A 21,539-nucleotide genomic window follows, 5' to 3' on the forward strand; every position below is an offset into this window, starting at 1 on the left:
GCTTATTGTCTAAAATGACCAAAAGACCCCTGTAAGAGGAATAGGGCTGCGGGATTTGGGAGATCTGATTGGCTGTCGACATAAAACGGGTATGGGCCTCTCAAAAACTGCATGGGCCATCTCTATCTCAGCCTGCTATGTTGGAGGCCCAACATATATTTGAAAAATAATTTTAATTGTTAACAATTCAAATTTTAATGCAAAATTTAATAATTAAAAAAATTAAAGAAAAAATTATTAAAATATTATATATATAAGGATAGTTTTGGGAAAATATCGAAACTTCCATTTGTGATTTGACATTAACAATGGGAAATGTTAATTTATAGTAGTAGTATATATTTATTTATCGTTCCGGTTGTTAATGTGCACTAATTCATTATGTACATATTGTACAAAGGCTAATTGTGTGACTGAAAGAGAAATGAATTGTCTCGAGCAATTAAACTATGTGACGAAACCTATTAGACTAACGACGGAAAAGCTATACAAATAAGAAGGCTTCGGTTAGGTAGTGTGAACTGAAAAGTTTGGTAATTCATGACATACTACGTAAACTTTATAAAATAAAGTGAATAGTCCGAGAAAGCATGATGGTCCAAAAAAATAAGAATATGGAGAGTAATAGTATTAGGGTAAATGTGGTCAAAATCTTAAGCAAGAGACTTGGGCATCAACATATTTTTAAATTGAAATATTGTAATAATAAACATGTCTTATCCATGATGTTTGGATCGCTTAATACCTGTTTGAAATGTAATTTTAGAGAACTTATTTTCTAAATCAATTTTAGGTTTCACTTAGATCGGGTATACCCGTTAATCCCGAGATACCCGATTTTTAATATTAATATTAATTTTAATTTTAATTATGCAAACCAGAAAGTGACTTTTTAACTTCAGCCATTCGTCGTCTAAATTCTTGAAATCAATTTTTTTACTCTTATTCCATCTTCTCTTCTCCTACCACTCGCCACTGCCCGCGTCCGCGAGCACTAGCACGACTCCGGCCGCATATGCTAGTTCAGGTAAGCATGAGTTTTTTTTTGTTTTTGATTTTCCCAACAAGTTAGTTTATTACATTCAACAAGTTTTCTTCATCCCCAACGTTTTTTTTTAATTATTGACTTATATCCATTGTATTTCGAATAAAATGATTATGGCTTCTAACACTAGTTATTAAGACTACAAAATTTCAGGTCGGTCGGAGGGGTATCGGGATTGGTATTTCAGCCGAAATCGGGTGCGGTACCCTTTTGACAACCCTTAAATAAGTCACATAAGTAGTACTCCTATTTTTTTTCCTTTTAGAGCTTCTTCTTTCTTTGTTTATTTTTTAGACAGAGAATGCATAAACCGCAAAATGGTAGGATTCTGAAGTATTGAAATTGTAGGAAACTGATAGCGATCGTCCATGGCTGTAAAGTAAGGAGGGGTTAATTAAGAGGAATGGAATACTTCTTTTTGTTTCATTGAATAGCTTGTCTGCACAGTGTAATTTTGTCAAACAGGTTGTCTGCGTTTCATTAATCAGCCGCATTTCGCTGGTCATAATATATGGAGTGATTCACTTCGCCTTTCGGGGGTAGTGATGGGGTACGTACTAAACAAGCCCAATAGCAGTGACGGCCCATCAGCCCAAAGCCCAAGGAAGAGTATGAGTTCGGCATTACCAAAGAGTTCGGCCTCAGCCTACAGCTCGGTAAAAGCCGACCAATCAAGCTCTGCTCTCAGGTCGGCATCAAGCTCTACTCTCAGATCGGCAACCAAAGCAGTTCGGTCTCAGTATTCGACCGAACAAGGAGTTAGTGGACCCATACAGGATTTCCACAACTTCCAACACACCCACTACCACGTGGTGTCAACTCAGACCACGATCGTAGGCCATGACCTACGCTACATCCACGATCTTAGGCCATGACCTACACGACATCCACGACTTAGGGTGGTGATGCAAGCCACGATCTTAGTTCAATATATAAATAGAACTTAGATCTGATAGAAAAAGGTTAAGCTCTCTAGAGATAAAATATCATATAGCAAGTCTGTGTTGTAAGCTGTAATCCCAGATCAAGCAATACAATCTTGCCCTCCCTTCTTCCCGTGGACGTAGATTTACTTCAGTAAATCGAACCACGTAAATTCTCTGTGTCGTAGTCTTTATTCTCTACCAGCATTTACTAACATCAGAAATTCGCGGATCCATCACTGGCGCCGTCTGTGGGAAACAGAGAACAAAATTTGTGATAAAGCGAATTTTTGACCCTTTTTCCACCCCAAAAAAATGCATACCAGATCACATACTACCCGTAATACCGTTCGTGAAAAACATGAGGAAGCTAGTCCAGCCCGCAGGTCCGGAAAACAGCCTCGGGAGACATCTACTTCCAGTTTTCACGATGAAGGAACAAGCCGCTCAAAAGGTCCACACACCGAGTCTTCCCAGCAGCCTGATTTGAATGAGGCTGTCAAGCTGTTCTTGGCTGAGAAGCAGGATGAGTTCTTAGCCTTCCTGCAAAAAAGCCAAGAGCCAAAGACGAAAACGGTGGATTCTCCTTCCTCATCCAGACATGAAAGTCACTACCGCAGTAGTGCCGTGTCTTCCAGGAAGAAGAATCCTCAACCCCGACATGTTCCTGTTCCTCCTCGGTACCGGAATCACAGGAGATCTCCATCTCCTCCATACCGAAGAGATGTCGGGTTCGCCATGTACGGAGCATTGAAGACTCCGTTCTCGGACGATATCACCCGAACTCCCCTTCCACAGAACTACCGAACTCCGTCGATGACTTATGACGGGTTGGTGGATCCTCATGACTTCCTGGGACGCTATCAGTATAACATGGCGAACCAGGGTCTCAATGAGGTCCATATGTGCAAGCTGTTCCCCGAGCTGCTTATCGGGAACGCGAGAAGGTGGTTCGATAGCCTCCCCCAAGGCAGCATTAGATCTTACCGAGATCTAATGGATGCTTTCCACAGGAGGTTCTTTCAGAAAGCGGAAGCCCGGATCACTTCGGCTCAGCTGCTTTCTATACGTCAAGGTCGCGACGAAAAGATCAGCGACTTCATGACGAGATTCCGCAAGGAATGCCTACAAGTAGATGATCTCAACGATCTACTTGTCATTTCGGCATTCCGAAATGGAATCCTGCCCGGAGCTCTCTACAGAAAGCTCGTGGAATGCAGTCCGCAAACAGCTCAAGAGATGTGGGACATTGCGGACAAGTTTTCTCGTGCCGATGAGGCAGACCGTCGAAAACGGTCTTTAGACAGCTCATCTAGAGAAGACAAAAAGAAGCCCGATCATAGCGACCAGAGGCTTCCTCGCCGAACACCTTCCCCACCAAAGGAGGGATAGCGGTCATCCAAGGTGATCGAAAAAGAGCAAGTGTGTTCGCAGATTGCGCTTAAAAGTGCCGAGCAATCAGTTCGGCACCATCAAGCATAGCAATCACAGCAGCCGGATTCAGAGGCAGGCGAAATGACCGAAGTCACACCGGAGCTGAACTCGATGGTGTACGGCACTGAAGCCGTGATTCCGGATGAGATCGGCATACCCAGTCCCCGAACTCAATTTCTCAACAGAACTGAATGAGGACGGACTGAGAGCCGAACTAGATCTGGCCGAAGAAAGAAGAGAATTGGCCTGCATAAAAGCAGCCAAGTACAAGGAGCAAGTAGCCCGGTATTATAACCAAAGGGTGAAAAAGCTGCAATTTCAAGTGGGAGATCTCGTCTTGAGAAACAACGAAGTAAGCCGAGCAGAAAAGCTGGGCAAACTCGAACCCACATGGGAAGGTCCATATCGGGTGTCAGAAGTCCTCGGCAAAGGGTCTTACAAATTGACTCACATGTCAGGAGAACAAGCACCCCGAACATGGTACGTTTCAAACCTCAAAAAGTTCCATTTGTAAGAGACAGTCCGGTCAGTCTTGTGTCTAGTTCGGTCCTAGGGGTATGTGCTTTCTTTGTTTTTTACTTGCGTTTTGTCTGTCTACGTGCGTGTCGTCTCTTACAAATGTTACTGAGGTATCTTGTTCTTCGAAGGCTGATCCCCTTTTTAGAACATATATAAGCTAACGATTGTGAGTCCAAGCTTCTAAGGAGGATACAAGACCACAATTCAGCTTAACAAGCAGTCCGTCTGAAACGAACTGCAACAAGCCAACGACTGTGAGTCCAAGCTTCCAAGGAGGATACAAGACCACAATTCAGCTTAACAAGCAGTCCGTCTGAAACGAACTGCAACAAGCCAACGACTGTGAGTCCAAGCTTCCAAGGAGGATACAAGACCACAATTCAGCTTAACAAGCACTTCGTCTGAAACGAACTGCAATAAGCCAACGATTGTGAGTCCAAGCTTCTCAGGAAGATACAAGACCACAATTCGGCTTAAGAAATAAGCACTTCGTCTGAAACGAACTGCAATAAGGGAAAGTCCGATCCACGCGATAAACCTCGCCGAATTAGGACGACCAAGTTCGGTCAAAGAAGTTTACCTCATAAGACCGAGGACGACCATGTCTAGTCAAAGAGGTTTACTGCATAAGACCACTTCGGTTAACTGGGAAAGTCCGATCCACGCGATAAAACTCGCCGAATTAGGACAAGGGAAAGTTCGATCCCGGCAACAAAAATCGCCAAATTAGAACACAAACCAAAGACGAGTCTGGTCAAAGATGTTTATTTCATCAGACCAAAGACGAGTCCGGTCAAAGATGTTTATTTCATCAGACCAAAGACGAGTCCGGTCAAAGATGTTTATTTCATCAGACCAAAGACGAGTCCGGTCAAAGATGTTTATTTCATCAGACCAAAGACGAGTCCGGTCAAAGATGTTTATTTCATCAGACCAAAGACGAGTCCGGTCAAAGATGTTTATTTCATCAGACCAAAGACGAGTCCGGTCAAAGATGTTTATTTCATCAGACCAAAGACGAGTCCGGTCAAAGATGTTTATTTCATCAGACCAAAGACGAGTCCGGTCAAAGATGTTTATTTCATCAGACCAAAGACGAGTCCGGTCAAAGAAGTTTACTTCATAAGACCGAGGACAAGTACGATGAAATTTTTTCGCTAAGCTGTAAATACACAGTGTTAGAAGCGAAAACAAAATTTCATTTTTCAAATCTTGTTCGGCACACAACTCCGCTACCCTACGAGATGGCGTTACGCTATTACAAAGGACTATCCTACTGTCCAGGGTTGCTAAAGTTGAGCCATCTATTCGCAAAATCCTCGTGAAGCTGAGTTCGGGCGTTCCAGGCAGCTGCAGAATAAGCAGGTCGATGAGATGCTCTAATCGACCTGCCACCTCTTCTCTGAGCCCGGGAAGCCCTAGCACCTCGGCGGCGAAGAGTCTCTTCACGAAGCATTTGCCGATCTTGCTCACTCATAACCACAGCTCCTCTGCGAACTTCAGTCCGTCCTCGACTTGACGTATCTGGTTGTCCCTGAGTTCGTTGTTGACTTGGAGTAGGGTTTTGAGCAAGTGAATCAGAGGTTTGAGCTGGAGTACTAGCATCTGTTGGCGGGAAATGCCTGAGGAATCTCTCAATTGAGGGACGCCGGGAAAGAACTATGTCGTACCGAGAAGCCCAGCGCCGCAATGATTTCACGACTTGTTGGCAAGCCGAGTTCTCCAGCGCATTGTTCCTCCGGAGTACATGATATTCCTCCCACAGTTCGTCAACTCGTTCCTGAACTTCAGAGATGGTCATTCCCCCACGCCTGCAGATGAAATCCTCATACGCAGTCCTCTCAGCGACGGCAGTGTTCAGCTCGGCCTCCAGATCCTTCTTTTCGGACTCTAAGTCCTTATTATCGGCCTCCAGCTTCATTGAACGAGCCAAGAGTTCGTCATTCTTCATCTGGTCAGTTATAGCTCTTTTCTCAGCTTCGTCTAAAGCCGAAGAGTACAGCCGCTTCCAGTGAAGTACCTCCAGCTCCTTGAGAGTTAAGAATACAAAGCAGCTACGTCAGTTTGGCATTTCAGCTTACCGAGCAGGTAGTAAACCACAACAGGAGTAAGAGAGTACGAAAGGCTATACGAAGACACAAGAGCAGAAAGAAGAATTTTTTCATTCATAAGAAAAAAATTTTTCTACACAAGGGCTTCAAGGCCGTTTTACAAGAAGGAAGAAACTAAACTAAGAGAAGGAAGACGAAATCATACTCCGCTAGCTTCGTCTCCGCCTTCTCGGTGAGGTTCAGCTTCCTTCTCCTTGTCTGCTTCAGCTTCAGCCTCGGCCTCCCTGCTCTCCCCAGCCTGCTCGGCGCCACCGTAGCCGATCTGCTGCGCCTCCTGCTCGGCCTGCTCATCGCCGGTCTGCCGCTCATGCTGCTCGGTATCACCCTCTCCATGGAAAATTGGAGCGGGTGAAACTGACCCTATGGAGGCAAAGATAGCCTCCATGTTCTCATCGCGGTCAGCTCGGCAACTACGAACTTGGTCTGCAGAAAGCAGGACCGAGGACGAAGCAAGCTCCTCAAGCACCGGCAGACTCTGAAGCCGAGCTGCTATCTCTCGGCCGTACAGCGGCAGGATGACTTCAGGACCCTGCTCGGCTTTATCGGTCATCAGTTTCAGCAGATCACCGACAAAGGCTGAAAATTGGTTGCTCAGAAAGAGTTTCTCCGCGAAAGCACGGAGAACCTCCCCTTGGGCAACCACGGCGGCAGCATCCCTCCGTTTCGTCTGCTCTCGCTGGATGACGAGCTGGTTTTTGGCAAACTGAGCTTCATCTTGGGCCGAAATCCTAGCAGCTCTGGCTTTCTCAAAGTTGGCCTCAGCCTGTTCGGCCCGATGACAAGCAGCCGCCAACTTCCTCTGCATCTCAGCATAGTCATTGGACGCTTTGGAGAGTTCGACGGCGACGAGCTTGGAGAGCATATCGTTCCTCTGAAAATGGATAAAGAAAAAAGTCAACAAAGGGGCCACAAAAAATACAGGAAAAAAGCAAGGCCAGAAAATCAAGAAGAGAATTCACCTCGGCGAAGTCCGTGGGCCATAAAAACGGCTCACAGATATGTTCCGAAGGAGGCGCCAAGACCACGTCTTTCTCTGGCGCTCTCGGGGGCTTCTGGGTCTTCCCCTTCCCCTTTGCCGAAGTCGACTCCGGCTTCTTCGGATCCGAAGAGGTTTTTTGCCTCTTCGGATTCTTCTCGGCATCAGGCGCCGAGCTGGTAGCCTTCTCTTTCTCCGGCTCCTTAAGCTCGGAGGATTTGCGGCTCATCTTATTCAGCATGTACACTGCCAAAAAGCAAGAAAGCAAGGTTAGTTTTCGCCGCTAAAGCAGTAAAGCATAAAAAAGAAATCCTCACCCTCAGTTTCTTCGTCCGAAGACGAGATATTGAACACGAGGTCGCCCTTGACGAGCTCAGTTTCCGAGTACTGTTTCCTAATCATAGGAATCTTATTGAGCTCGCCCTCGAGCTCGGCCAACGGTTCTAACCGAGGATGAGGAATCACGGACTTCGACCCTCTCCAAGGAAAGCCCGGAGCCGAAGTCCTATTATAAAAAAAGAAACGGTTTTGCCATTTCGGCCACTTGGTTTTGCAGAAGGCCCTAAAAGGCTGTAAGGGGATCAAGTAAAACCAAGATCCCTTCCTTTTAAACTGGAAAAAATTAAGGATTGCCCGCAGAGACAGATCCTTATCTAGCCTACGGAGTTCGGCAGCAAAAGCCGACAAGTGCCTCCAAGAATTCGGAGTCACCTGACCTAAAGGGAGTTGAAAAAAATCAAGAAGCTCTACAAAAGGTGGGGGAAGAGGGAAACGAAGCCCGCATTCTAAGCAGGCTTCGTAAACGGTGGCATAACCCTCCGGCGGGTCGTTAGCCCTATGATCATCGTCGGGAACCACCGCCTTCCCCCCGGGAAGAAGATATTTTTCGTGTAGAGATATCACGGTGTCCTTACTCAAGACGCTGTGAAAGTATTCTACAGTCTTCTCCCCGGACTCTTTCCGGCTAGAAGACCCCTTGCCCCCTTTCCTACCGCTACCTAACTCAGAAGAAGAAGAAGAAGACATGGTTCTTACTCTTCGCAAAATCTGAAGAAATTCTGAAGAAATTCTTGAAAGCGGAAGGAAATTTTTACGCAAAGGAGATAGAGTGCAGAAGAAGCAGTCGCAAAAGTGCTTCAATGATGAAGAAAGGAGATATTTATCAGATTCGGCGAAGATTTCAAAATCGTCGCACCGTTTCGAATCCCACCTTTTCAGGATTCAACGGCCGGATTTTACTGTCGCATTTAATGCAGTCACGCGCAAGGCACGTCCCCAGACGTCAGCCTCCCCCGTACCTTTATCCAGAATGCCGAAGTGACTCGCTTCGCCGAAGTGATTCACTTCGCCTTTCGGGGGGTAGTGATGGGGTACGTACTAAACAAGCCCAATAGCAGTGACGGCCCATCAGCCCAAAGCCCAAGGAAGAGTATGAGTTCGGCATTACCAAAGAGTTCGGCCTCAGCCTACAGCTCGGTAAAAGCCGACCAATCAAGCTCTGCTCTCAGGTCGGCATCAAGCTCTACTCTCAGATCGGCAACCAAAGCAGTTCGGTCTCAGTATTCGACCGAACAAGGAGTTAGTGGACCCATACAGGATTTCCACAACTTCCAACACACCCACTACCACGTGGTGTCAACTCAGGCCACGATCGTAGGCCATGACCTACGCTACATCCACGATCTTAGGCCATGACCTACACGACATCCACGACTTAGGGTGGTGATGCAAGCCACGATCTTAGTTCAATATATAAATAGAACTTAGATCTGATAGAAAAAGGTTAAGCTCTCTAGAGATAAAATATCATATAGCAAGTCTGTGTTGTAAGCTGTAATCCCAGATCAAGCAATACAATCTTGCCCTCCCTTCTTCCCGTGGACGTAGATTTACTTCAGTAAATCGAACCACGTAAATTCTCTGTGTCGTAGTCTTTATTCTCTACCAGCATTTACTAACATCAGAAATTCGCGGATCCATCACTGTACGACAGACTTGTGAAATGTTACCGAGACAGGGTTTCTGTGATTCCAGTTCTGGACGAATGGGTCGCTCAAGTTGGAGATATACGCCAACAAACACTCCAACTATTCATCACAAACTTCACCAAACGCCGTCGTTTCACTCCCGCCCTTCATGTACGCTTCGTCTTATTTATTTATATGCAATTTTGTGTATAATGGAACTACGCATTTGTATTGTATTTGCTGATTTTGTGTTTTATTGTGCTAAATCGAATTTGCTTATGGTTTCATGACAGATAGTTGAATGGATGAGCCGTAGCAGGAACCAGTATGTAATTACCCCAAAACTCGCTGCGGTTCAGCTAGATCTATTGTTTAAGGTTTATGGCATAGATGAAGCAGAGAAATATTTTAACGAACTCAACCACATTTTACTCGATTATCCCGTTTATGTAGCTCTTTTGAACTGTTACGCCATGGTGAAATACGTGGAGAAAGCAGAGCAAGTCATGGAATGCATTCGGAAGTTCAACTCCCGCTGCAGTATGCCTTACAATGTAATGCTGAGTCTTTACTGTACGAACAGGGAGCACGTGAAGCTCGAGGCTTTGGCACGAGAGATGCAAGATGATGGCATTGTTTACAACAGGCTCACTTACGAAATATTGTTAAAAGGATACGCTCGTTTTGATCTAGAGCGGATGGAGAGGCTTTTGGTGAAGATGGAGTCGGTTGATTGGGACTATATCAATTTTCATACCTATGCTACAGCGGCTAAAGGGTATCTCAAAGCTGGTGATTCAGAGAAAGCTTATGCACTCTTGAGGAAGGCCGAGAGTCTGACTGGAGTTCATGGAGGAAGTAGCACGTATCTGAGTTTGATAACTTACTATGCAGCAATGCAGAGAACAGAAGATGTGTATCGTGTATGGAATCTGCTTCCGGACCTTGCTGAGTTATCTAATAAGTACTATATTACTATGATAAGTTCACTGGAGAAGTTGGAAGACCTTGATGGTGCCAGAAATATCTTGGAGGAATGGGAGGGAACAAACGCAGCCTTTGACATTGAGATTCCGAACCTTGTCATCCGTGCTTACTGCAAGAAAGGTGGTGTAGGAGATGCTGAGATAATTCTGAAGCGACTCATGGATGCAGGGAAGGAGCTTAATGCATTGACATTTAGTCATATGGCGCTCGGATACCTAAAAGATGGGCAGATGGAGAAGGCCGTGGAGTTTACAAAGAAGGCGTTTCTGGCCAGTTTGCCCAGCTGGAAACCTAACCTCATTGTAGTCTCAGCATGTTTAGAATATCTGCAAGAGAAAGGAGATGCAAATGGAATGCAAGAGATGTTGATGCTGCTGGAGAAGTATGACAGCTCCAAAGATGGCATCAAGGATATCATACAAAGATTCTCGAGCAACGAGAAGTCAAAGACTGAAAACCGGAACAAGACAGCAGCTACAGGAGATTTCTACATCCCTTTATTCTCCTCAATTTCTGGTGGGAAAACCAGCTGACCCCCCTCAAGATGAAGAAGCTATGCTCCCCGGGCCTTCTTCGTTGATGTTAGGCTGACAGCATCCATCCATATCCTACTGTGAATTTGTGATAGAGATGTGAATGCCTTCAACATGATGATTGTTGAAATGAATTTTGCAAGTAGCCATTTTGGCATTTGAGTTGGGAAGAATCAATCAATTGCTCAAGTTTTGGTGAAGTGCAAATCTATAAATTTTGTTAGTATATGTACTTTTACTAGATGTGAGCCATGCTTGAATTTATAATTAGTTGAACACAGCCAATTCAAAACGAGAAAAGAAACAAAGAATTAATCTGATTGTAATAGCCTAATAGGCAAAAGGAAGTAAAAATTAGTAAAAATTAAGCAACCAGAAGTCCAGAACCATCTCATTCTTGCTTCTTGGCAACTTCGTCTTTCTCTTTCTTCACATCCTCCACAAGCATGCGGAGAAGTGCTTCACACACTTGGTAAGCGTCTGCTTCTGATGGATCATCGTTCAGCGATGAGTAAACCATCCAGGCGTGGTCTAGCTTGCGCTCTGGCCTGACCACGATCGAGCCAGGAACCTCTGCATCACGGCAAGTGACGAAGCCATCACTCTTCTCCCCATACCTACTCTGAAGCAGCTGTGCACAGGCAGCCATTGCAGCACCCAGAGGTATGACCACAGGCAGTGTTGTAGGTTGCCCAGAGAACATTGGGAGCTCTGCATGAGCAACACGAGATAATGTGGCCAAAACTGCAGGGGAGATCCTCGCCTCGGTGTGGAAGGAAACGACAGGCAGCTCCCTTGGCAATTGATATTTCCTCAAGAACTCTTTCCTTTTCTCATAAGTTAAGTCTTCTAAAGCCTGCAAATCACCCTATATAACACATGCAACATTAGCAAACATTTACAATGAACCAATTACCTATCCGTCTACTCCCTCCGACCTTGAATAATTGTCAAAACATACATACCAAGGAACTGGCTAGTTTTACTCTTGTTACCCATAATTATTGCATGTAAAACTGAAAAAGTAAAGAATTTGTAATTCTTAGAAGGGGAAAATTGGAAATTCAGCATCACTTTACCACTGTATTATGAAATGGGGCACTTATTCAGGGACGGAGGGAGTATGAGCTATAATAAAATGCATTTCGAGTGAGCAGCATAACGTCAGCATAACGTTCAACCATACGAGCAGTATAATTTTCATACCTTGATGACTTTACATATAAGGATCTCCATCAGCTTACGCATGTTTACATAATCCCCAAGTTGACCTTCCCGGAGTATATCAGAAGCGATTGGACTACCACCATATGGACTCTGCGCTAACGCTAATCCAGCAACCTTGTCTTTCAGTTCATCCCAATACATGGACAAAGCGGCTGCAGCATCTATTCCGCCTTTACTATGACCGAGCAGCAACACACGTTTCTTGGAACCCCAATATATTTCTTCTATATAGTCCTTTATCTCTTTGGCATTCTTTTCCACTGAAGCCTAAAACTCTACTTCGTCAAGGAACAGAAGAACTAAGAAGCACACACAATGGACAACAAAATTAATCAGATGCACATCACTGTGAATTTTGGCTATATGACAAGTGAGCCCCATCTTCGAAAAACTTTTCTTTGTGCTCACAAAATAAAGAGGACCATGGTTGCTGAAGAGACCTAAGGAACAGCGCAAAACTACAGTCAATATCGAAGAATGTCTTCACAGAATTTATGATATAACAACAAGAGAGAAGCTATCTTTAGCCTTTTACACAGTATGAATGTTGCCAATGTCCTCACAGATTTCATTCTCGGCCAATTTTCCAACCATATAACAGTAACGGAAGATTCATTATTTTCTTTCATATATACTACGTAATATTGACACTGAACCGATCAATTGCATTGAAATCAAGAGAAAGTGAATACAATGAGCAGAGAAACATCAGTACCTGGGACTAACAAGTAAATCATTGTGTTTGGCAACCGGTGCACACCATGTCTGATTCACAAGGCCAACACACTGTTATAACGTTGGACTATGGGACTAACTTGTCAGATTTAAGACTAAGTACCGTATTTCATCAAGTATTTCTGTAAATCTTTCAGTTCCATCTTCAACCGGTGGCATGTCTGGATCTTTTGGTAGCCAGCCAATATCATCGGCAGCGCCCTGAACTGTCCTCCTAACCTTTTCAATAAGGCTAGTAGCAGAGGATAGTGAGAGAAATCAATTCCCCAAAGGAACAAGATAACATGGTAACAGAATATAAATGTAAAGCATCCAAGATAGCTATATTTAGAAACAATTTTACATGACAATTGCAGATATTGGTTTTTAGCATGTAATGCCAATATATCTACTCCTAAGTGTTGTGTCCATAAAAGATATATCCATGAGTGGGTTTAAACTATAAATACCCCTGAAAAATGGAATTGCCGTTTAGGTTGGTATTTGCTGGCACAATCGCATTAGAATTTTGAGAAGACGCTCGAGCTGAGCCCCTATTGATTGCACCATGGACTAAAGGAGCATCAAATTCGGAAGCAGATAAATCATGTCCACTTGAAGAAACATTTCTGTTAGTTATAAAAGATGTGGTCTCTGCTGAAGCATCTTCCGAAGCAAATTGAACCATTTCATTTCCATGAGGTTCTTCAGAAGCAGGGCTTACTGCAAAGAGTGTGGAAGTAAATGTGGCATCAGAGAGAGTAGTATTTTTTTTGTGTTTTTCTGTACAACAAGAAACATATAAAGATGGAGGAGCAGCCATCGAAGTTAAATCTTGCACGAAAAAATTACAAGAACTAATTGAGTTGAGCAAGATAAGGGATAGCAAAATCACAGCACATGGGAGTTTGTTACTACTATACAAAAGATTAGTTCCAATGATTATCAATCTTAAAAGCTTAAACAGACGACGCATTAGAATAAGCATCCTTCATCCCTCGACTCAAACTTGACACAAATCTCATCTTTTGTCTAGCTCATGCTGCTAGTACGATATCTTATTCGAATACCATGCCTCCTTAGCTAACATCAATTCTCAGTTAGGTTGCATCCTATCACAAACATACACTGAATCAACAAACAACATCCTAACACGAGAATCGCGGCTAGTGAACATCACAAAATCATGCAACAATGCTTCCCTGTCAATGAAACAATCAAACCCTAGTATTTAGCCGACATAACAACTAGTTTCAAGATATACCTCCTAATATAGCTTTGTATCAGCAACAAACAGAAGATGAGGTAACACCCAACAACAAGAAAACAAAATTGAATCACAACTTCATCAATCGAAATTCTAAGTCAATGACAATTAAGAAATTACTTGAAATATCAGGGAAACAGCGGGTGAAAATCCACGTGGTTCCGGCGAGATACGATGCCGCCTCATTCAGAGATGGCACTGAGCTAAATAATTTTGGAATCCCGGACGATCGTCTCCCGCCACCGCGGTGCTTCCCTTTTTCATTGCAATCCATAAACAATTAAAATTATAGCTTTTGAAAGTATATTAATAACGAATAAAATCAATCTTTTTTAAAAAAAAAAAACCACAAAAGGATATAACTACCGTAAGCCGGCGCCCTCACCGCTATCGGAACCTCTTGTTTCCATACCCAAAAGGGTTTATCCTAAAACTGAACAAGATTAGATTACGCAGCAAAGCCCCTCTTTTCCTAAAAGATGAAATGGCGTAAAAATCAAAGAAATTAATTATGGGACGGATAAAGAATGTCAGAAATCGTAACTGTCAAGCATTATTAACATTTAACGATGTTTAAGTTAAAAGATTTATAGAATGTAAGAATTTGAAAAATGTCTCCATGGAAAAAATTACGTATTTCTTATTTTTACATAATTTTTTTTAATTATAATCCATTTTTATTTACTACAATTTCTTAGTAATGTCAATTATTTATCCTTAATTTTGTACACAATTGTGCAATTTTTGTTTTTGGTTTGTTTGTCTATACTATTTTTTAGTTTGTTATTTTTTGTATTTTTATAATTTTTCAATACCTTTTTTTAAAACAAATAGTAATTATTACTTAAATAAAATATGAAAAGATAGTACTTCCTATAATTGTATGACTGGGTGGTCATTAAAAAATTACTAGAAATAAACATGGTTTGGTCGATCGGATGAATAATGTGAATGAAATAGAAACAAATTAAACATTGAAAAAATTAATGTTTGGATGAGTTGGATGGTTGCTAATAAACATAGTCTTAATGATATTATTCCGTTTTCTAGTTTTCTTTTAAAAATGAATACTACTACAAAATTACTCGTACTCCTATCTCATAAAAACAAGTTCAACGCTGATAAGCTCGAATAATATCATAAATTAATATAGATCAAAAAATAAAATAAAAAAACAACTGAGCTACTACACGTACAGCTAGCTCTCTTAAATTCATACTTTGGCAAATTTATTTATTAATTTTGCTCTATATGCATAATTTTACCATCCATGAAATCTGGAACGTAAGAAGTACTATATGACAAATTCAGAAGAACAAATTCTTGCGAGTTAAAAACTGAGAAAAAATGTTTGTGATTCTTATCAGAAGGTAGAGACGACGCAATGATCGTTGCTAGCAGTGGTTGCTTGAGAAAGAAGAAAAGTGAATCATAACCCCAAAATTTTGGAGCAGAGTTATCGAATCTTGGAATCGGCCACCTTCTAATTTCACCTGAATCTATCATTGCATGCAAGCTCTGTGAAAACACTCTAGATTTAGAGCATCCACATCCATGCTCTTCCCCGAGAGCATGGTTGTGGGCCAGATCCACATTTATTTATTTTTTACTCTATGCTCTTCCGCAAGAGCACAACACCCACATACATACTCTTCCGCAAGAGCATACTCAAGGGTCTCACCATTCTATTATTCAATTCAAATAAAAACATTTCCACAATATTAAAAGGGAGCCGGAGCGGGAGGCGGCACAAAGGGAGCGGGAGGTCGCGGTGCGGCTGGGGTCGCGGCGCGACGGCGGTTGGCCGTCCCCTGTTTCCTTCCTTGCGGTCGGCGTTGGGAACTGCTCGGGCCGGCGTCGGGGCTACCCAAGTGAGCTCCGGCAAGCTGGCTAGCCACCTCATCCTCGCCGGCCTCGGTAGCCACGCAGAATATGCGAACCTTGGGTTTGAGGAGGGGGCGAGAAATCCGTATCCGGATTAGGGAATGGCGATGAGCCGAACCATTCGTGGTTCCATCCGCGGGAGTTGGAGGGGTGATCGTAGGAGCCGGACATTTTTTGCGAGAGTGAGAGAGTGGGAATTTAGATGAGAATTGATGAGAAAATTTAGAGGGAATTTATTAGAGAGAATTGATGAGAGAAGTATTTTGTGTAGTGTAATGAAGAAAAAAAATTGTGTGGAAATGGTGGTATTTATAGATGAAAATGTGAATTTTGAGATAAAAATAATTAAAAAAAATTAAAAGTGGGGAAAAAATGGATATATTTTATTGGGAAGTGGGAAAATATTTTTTTATTTAAAATTGATTTTTAAAATATATTTTGAATTTTTTTTTAAAAAAAAATAGAAAATGCCAACGGCTCGTCAGCTAGCTCAGCGGCACGGCGGTGCTCGATGCATCGAGCAGGGCCGTGCCCCTGGCAAGAGCACAACAGCGAGCAGATGATTGCCGCTCGAGCGCCACCGCGACCCGCCATGTCATCGAGCACCGATGTGGTTGCTCTTATGTATCCCACTTTACTGGTTTCGTCTAGCTCACATCTAGTTACTTTTAGAAATAATTTCTCATTTACCTCAATCTAGTCATTTTCCAATTTAAATTTTACTAGTATATGGTTATGTTTACAATCATCAAGCAGAATTATTTTCTCCAAATCAAATCGGAACTCATAATTATTTGTAATATTTTAATTAATTATTAGTCTCAATTATTTCATAAGTAGAGCACTGATTAATAAATTGGGACCACCGATTCCATAATGATCATATGGATGAAATTAATAAGTAAGATTAATGAATACTATCATCCATTACAACTGAACTCTTCTTCTTCATCACTAGTTTTCCTTAAAAAAGCAGGCTTCGCAGAAGCATCCCTTCAAAGGTGATCCCCGGTCCAAACGCCAAAGCCAGCCCCCACTCCTCCCCTTTCTCTCCCTTCTTCCTCAACTCCTCTCTCATATACTCCATCACATAAAATATAGTATTACTACTCACATTCCCATAATCCATCAACGCCCTCCTGCTGCATTCCAGCTTCCCACTCTCCAAACCCAGTGTACTCTCCAGCCGGTTCAGTATCGCCGGTCCGCCCGGGTGAACCGCCCAGAACACCGAGTTGTAGTTGCTCAGCCCGGCCCCGGCCATCAGCTTCTTGCAGAACTCCTCGATGTTCTCCTCTATCTTCTGCGGCAGGTCCCGCCCTAGCTTGAAGTATATCCCTTCCTCCGACAGCCGCCCGTCGATCACGCTGCTCGTCCCCGGGATGAACTGCTGCACCGCCGTGTTCAGCTCCATGAAGGGCGTTTCCACGCCGGGGATCGGGTCGGCACCGACCACCACCGCCGCAGCGCCGTCGCCGAAGAGGGCCGCCCCGACGAGGTCGTAGGGGCGGGCCTTGTTCGGGGGCCGGAAGCCGAGGATGGTGGTCTCGGAGGTGGAGAGGAGGACGCGGCTGCCCGGGTTGTTCTCCGCGATGTCCTTGGCCACGCGCAGCCCCGTCGCCCCGCCGTAGCACCCGAGGAAGTAGAGCATCACGCGCCCCACGTCGTTGCGGAGGCCGAGCTCGGTGGCGAGGTAGAGGTCGCCGCCGGGGAGGCGGATCTCGCTCGAGGAGACGTACACGATGTGGGTGATGTCTTGCGCGGGGCGCTTCCACTCCTTCAGGCACGCCAGGCTCGCCTCCTTCGCCATCTCTAGGACGGCCGGGTGGGCGATCTTGAGGCGCTGCTTGATCGTCGGGGACCCTTCCGTCGCCAGCTCAGGGTACTCGTCAAGTATATCCTTCGACAGCACCGTGTATCGGGTTTTCACCGTGGTAGTTTTGCCTGTCAGTGAAAGCAGTTGTTATGAAAAGACTCTCAGTATATAATAAATAATACTCCCATAAAATTAATCCTCATATATATTTTTCAAATACTATTAAATGTATTTTCTTACTCCAGTGTAAAAATTAAAAATGAACTATTTTAATGGAACCAAGGGAGTAAATAAGATGAAAATACGTGGAGCCCGTTTGGACTTACAAAGGCGTTGGAGTTTCTCCTTGATGGCAAGGTCATCACAGTTGGTGTCGCGGATGTAGCCCTCAACTAGGAGATCTTGAAGCACGAGCTGGCGAGGGAAGGCCTTGCCGATGGCGAGGAGGGTGGCCTTGCCCGGGGTGGGGGTGTGGCGGTGGAGGTGGTTTTCTTCACCATTAAGGGACATGGTTGAAGGGTAGAGCTAAGGGGTGGAGAAGAAATTGGTGGGAGATAGCAGAAGTAGGGGGAATATAAATGGGAAGTTGAGCATGTTGTTGGAGAGTAGTTGGTGCCCAAGAACAGCAGCATGACAGATTAAACAATCTTTCAATGGGAATTAAGTGCACTGTTGAATGTGTGATTCCCTTAATAGATTGCAATAATCTCTCTTACCTAAAAAATCACATAACATCCGCTACAACTATTTGTGTGTGTGTTTTTATGTATAAACAATAATGCACACAATGTTGCTCGCTCTCATAAACTGTATTTCTTCCATGTAACTTGTAAGTAGATATGACAATAACATATGCAATGTATTGTGTACATAGTACATATAGTAAACCCAATATGCAGCTAACATAAGCGACTGATATTTCTATTTTGGACTTCCTAGTGACACGTTTTCTAAAATTGAAACATAAGCCTCTCTACTTTATTCTCTTCACTTAAATCTCAATACGAACAAGAAATACTCCACTTTAAGTGGAACAAAGATAGGAGTAACAAATATCATATCGTTGTTTCATGACAATCTCCAATTCGTGGACCACATACACAGACATCAACATATACATAAGTTACAAACCACATCAATCATATTTCATTGTGAACAATTAGAACTTGGTCAGCCAGGAGTGTGACATAAAAATATCACATTGTTGTTTAATGAATATAACCAATTCGTGGACCACATACACAGATACCAACATATACAAGAAGAACATTCTAGTCAGCCAGGATTGTGACAAAAAATAAAGTAGGAGCAAAAATCCACATAATTTTGTGGACCACAATTTGTTTGATCCTTTCAAGATTCAAATTTTAAACTCTTGATTGTACCTGGAATAAGATAAATCACAATTATACCTCCATAATTTCTCATATTAGGCAGGAATTTGTTAGTAAGTAACCATCAATCAATTCTTTTCACATCTTCCACCAAAATGGTAGCCACCCTGTAAAACAAACCGATGCTGTGACAAATCTTAGACTTGACATTTTAATTGAAGTAGTATTTCATATATACATCTTATTATGCCACATCATGCCAATTTTGCCAATCATTTATTTATTCTGAAGGACCATAATTAAGTGGAGCGTCCAATAAACAACAAGATCCATCACAAATTAATAGATTACGTGATGTCAGCCAACTACATGTACGACCATATCATAAAACAAATAGATACGATTGATAAAATCTTAGACTTAAACCTTTTAATTATTCGATACATAACATCCTAGTCTTCCATAACATGACAATTTGCCCCATTTAATTAGCATTTTTTAGCATTATCTACATTGTCCAATTATCAAGATGATTCATTAAACTAATAAGTAGATTATGGGTCAATCAAGATTGAGTTTAATATTCACGCCGATGTCATTGACACCCTAACTTCATTATCACACATTTTTATTACTAACTCTTGTATATTTCAGTAATATTCAAGTGCATTTTGTATAAATGCAAATCACTCCTACAAACCTTCCCACCAAAACATTATCTTCAAATCATTGTAAAACTTCCATGGCTACTACTCAAGAACTTCCCAAAATTCCAATCTTTGATCTCTCAACTAAAAACTTGAGTCCTAGTTCCTGCTCATGGCTTCCGACTTGCAAGAGCTTGCAAGAAGCTCTTGAAGAGTTCGGATTTTTCTTGGCAAAATACGAAAATGTTTCATCTCAACTAGACAAGCAAGTATTCCATGTGTTGGAACAAGTGTTTAATCTGCCATTTGAAACCAAATCTAGAAACACTTCTGACTTAGTTTTCTATGGTTATGTTGGAAAACTGCCCCATGCTCCCGTCCACGAAAGCATGGGAATTCCAGAAGCAACTACTCTAGATGCTGTTCAAAGCTTCACAAATCTAATGTGGCCATCAGGAAACAAAGAATTCTGGTATGTCACATATGCATATGAATATGTAACTTTAAACTAAACCCTACTTCACTTCTAGTCGTTCCTTGTATGTATACATATATATCCATGTCCTTGAGAATGTGTCTTTGTGTGTGCACCCTTGCAGTGAAAACATCCTATGCTATGCAAGGCTAGTTTCAGAGATGGAGCAACTAGTAGACAAAATGGTGTTTGAAAGTTATGGTGCAGAAAAACACCACGATTCCCATGTTGGATCGACAACTTATCTGCTAAGAACCATAAAATACTCGGTTCCAGAACTTGATGCAGACAACGGCAGTAACATGGGAACAAATATCCACACAGACAAGAGCTTCTTGTCGATACTTCACCAGAATCAGGTTAATGGACTGCAGATACAATTGAGGAACGGGGAATGGTTGGATATTGATGTCCCACCTGGATTATTTGTCGTAATGGCTGGCGACGCTTATGAAGTATTTTTCTAAATCTCAAGTACCTTAGAAGCACCACTATTTCTACTACATGGCATATTTAATTCTTGTTTTATTTTGTCAATTTGAAAAATATTGGAACATAGGTATGGAGCAACGGAAGGATATATGCAGCCAAGCATCAAGTCATAATGAAAGCTGACAAGCCTAGATACTGCCTGGCTATGTTTTCATTTAACCATGGGATAATTAACATACCTGAGGAGCTGGTGGATGACGAACACCCTTTGCAGTTTAAGCCTTTTGATCATTTTGAGTTGGCCCGCTTCTACCTCAGTGGTGCAACCTCGATGACAGAGAGCACTGCTAAGGCATACTGTGGTGTTATGGCATGAAAATTTGTCCGTCAAAAGAACAGTGTGTCGAGTGCGTGCCTGAGTGCTTATGTGTGTGTGTGTGTGTTGGAGTGCATACTTTGGAATATGTTTTATGGATATTATGTTATGAATAAGAGTTTTACAGGACAAGTTAATTTTTGTAGCATCCTAATCAATCAGAGTAAATTACAAAGCAGTGAAAGCATCAGCTCAAGTCTAATATTTGACAGGATGCTTCATTCAGCGCACTGATAATAATATGTGCACAAACAGATATTGCTTCAAATCGATGAGAGTCCGATTACCAAATGGGTTAAGAATATACCAGTATGATCATTAAATCCTGTAAATGAGAAACAAATTTATTTATCTGTCCATGCCAAATGCCAATATGTCTATTCAGTCTGATAATCTATCACTATTAAAAGGGTATATTCTTACAAATTTCGACACACCAAATTTATCTTTTCTTATTTTAATTCTGAATAATAGTTTATTAATTCATTTATATATATATATATATATATAGAATATATTTATTTTGAAAAACAACAAGGAACACCAGAACTGCATAAAGAGAAACTTACACATAAATATGTATGCCATACATTGCTGCAAACTTTTGTAGCTAGCGTTCACCAGTATCCCATTCTGAGCGATCTATACCAATACATGCTGATAATTAATTCAGTGTATGTGGCTTGAAGCTGCCAAGTTTCTCTGAAAGGAAAGAAGGAAGACTAATTAATACACATGTTTGTAGATATTGGCATACTGCAGATTAGATTAGAAGAATGAAACCAAAACACTGGAGCATCTATAACGATAAAGTTAACTTTAAAAAATCACTAGTCTTCATGAGCTTTTTAAAATGATTGCTTGACATGCTG

General features: G+C 42.3%; 4 protein-coding genes across 8 annotated transcripts; 2 read left to right on the plus strand and 2 right to left on the minus strand.

The window, feature by feature from the left end:
• Window positions 1-890: 890 nt before the first annotated feature.
• LOC121809056 (pentatricopeptide repeat-containing protein At2g20710, mitochondrial-like) lies at window positions 891-10,695 on the plus strand. 4 transcript variants are annotated; one of them, XM_042209608.1, is made up of 4 exons: window positions 936-1,027; window positions 1,199-1,242; window positions 9,002-9,146; window positions 9,269-10,695. In XM_042209608.1, the coding sequence occupies exons 1-4, from the start codon at window positions 1,016-1,018 to the stop codon at window positions 10,493-10,495; spliced, it is 1,428 nt and encodes a 475-aa protein (XP_042065542.1). In that variant the 5' UTR covers window positions 936-1,015; the 3' UTR covers window positions 10,496-10,695. The 4 variants fall into 4 exon arrangements, with proteins under 4 accessions (XP_042065545.1, XP_042065542.1, XP_042065551.1 ...); XM_042209611.1 differs by lacking the exon at window positions 1,199-1,242 and having other exon boundaries at window positions 891-1,027; XM_042209617.1 differs by lacking the exon at window positions 1,199-1,242 and having other exon boundaries at window positions 9,043-9,146.
• Window positions 10,686-14,240, minus strand: LOC121809043. 2 transcript variants are annotated; one of them, XM_042209595.1, is made up of 8 exons: window positions 14,089-14,240; window positions 13,824-13,958; window positions 12,907-13,159; window positions 12,561-12,689; window positions 12,438-12,487; window positions 12,065-12,162; window positions 11,702-11,989; window positions 10,686-11,363 (listed from the first exon to the last, which is right to left on the minus strand). In XM_042209595.1, the coding sequence occupies exons 1-8, from the start codon at window positions 14,111-14,113 to the stop codon at window positions 10,887-10,889; spliced, it is 1,455 nt and encodes a 484-aa protein (XP_042065529.1). In that variant the 5' UTR covers window positions 14,114-14,240; the 3' UTR covers window positions 10,686-10,886. The 2 variants fall into 2 exon arrangements, with proteins under 2 accessions (XP_042065529.1, XP_042065533.1); XM_042209599.1 differs by having other exon boundaries at window positions 14,070-14,230.
• Window positions 14,241-16,456: 2,216 nt separating this feature from the next.
• On the minus strand, window positions 16,457-20,631 carry LOC121809075 (type III polyketide synthase A-like). The gene is made up of 4 exons (XM_042209629.1): window positions 20,531-20,631; window positions 18,816-18,904; window positions 17,730-18,072; window positions 16,457-17,531 (listed from the first exon to the last, which is right to left on the minus strand). Exons 3-4 carry the CDS (start codon window positions 17,911-17,913, stop codon window positions 16,552-16,554), a joined length of 1,164 nt encoding a protein of 387 aa, XP_042065563.1. The 5' UTR covers window positions 17,914-18,072; window positions 18,816-18,904; window positions 20,531-20,631; the 3' UTR covers window positions 16,457-16,551.
• Window positions 19,407-20,804, plus strand: LOC121809083 (deoxypodophyllotoxin synthase-like). The gene is made up of 3 exons (XM_042209634.1): window positions 19,407-19,856; window positions 19,984-20,314; window positions 20,419-20,804. The coding sequence occupies exons 1-3, from the start codon at window positions 19,417-19,419 to the stop codon at window positions 20,665-20,667; spliced, it is 1,020 nt and encodes a 339-aa protein (XP_042065568.1). The 5' UTR covers window positions 19,407-19,416; the 3' UTR covers window positions 20,668-20,804.
• The last annotated feature ends 735 nt before the right edge of the window (window positions 20,805-21,539 follow it).

The sequence above is a fragment of the Salvia splendens genome, chromosome 1, assembly GCF_004379255.2.
Source record: "Salvia splendens isolate huo1 chromosome 1, SspV2, whole genome shotgun sequence".
Taxonomy (NCBI): Eukaryota; Viridiplantae; Streptophyta; class Magnoliopsida; order Lamiales; family Lamiaceae; genus Salvia; species Salvia splendens.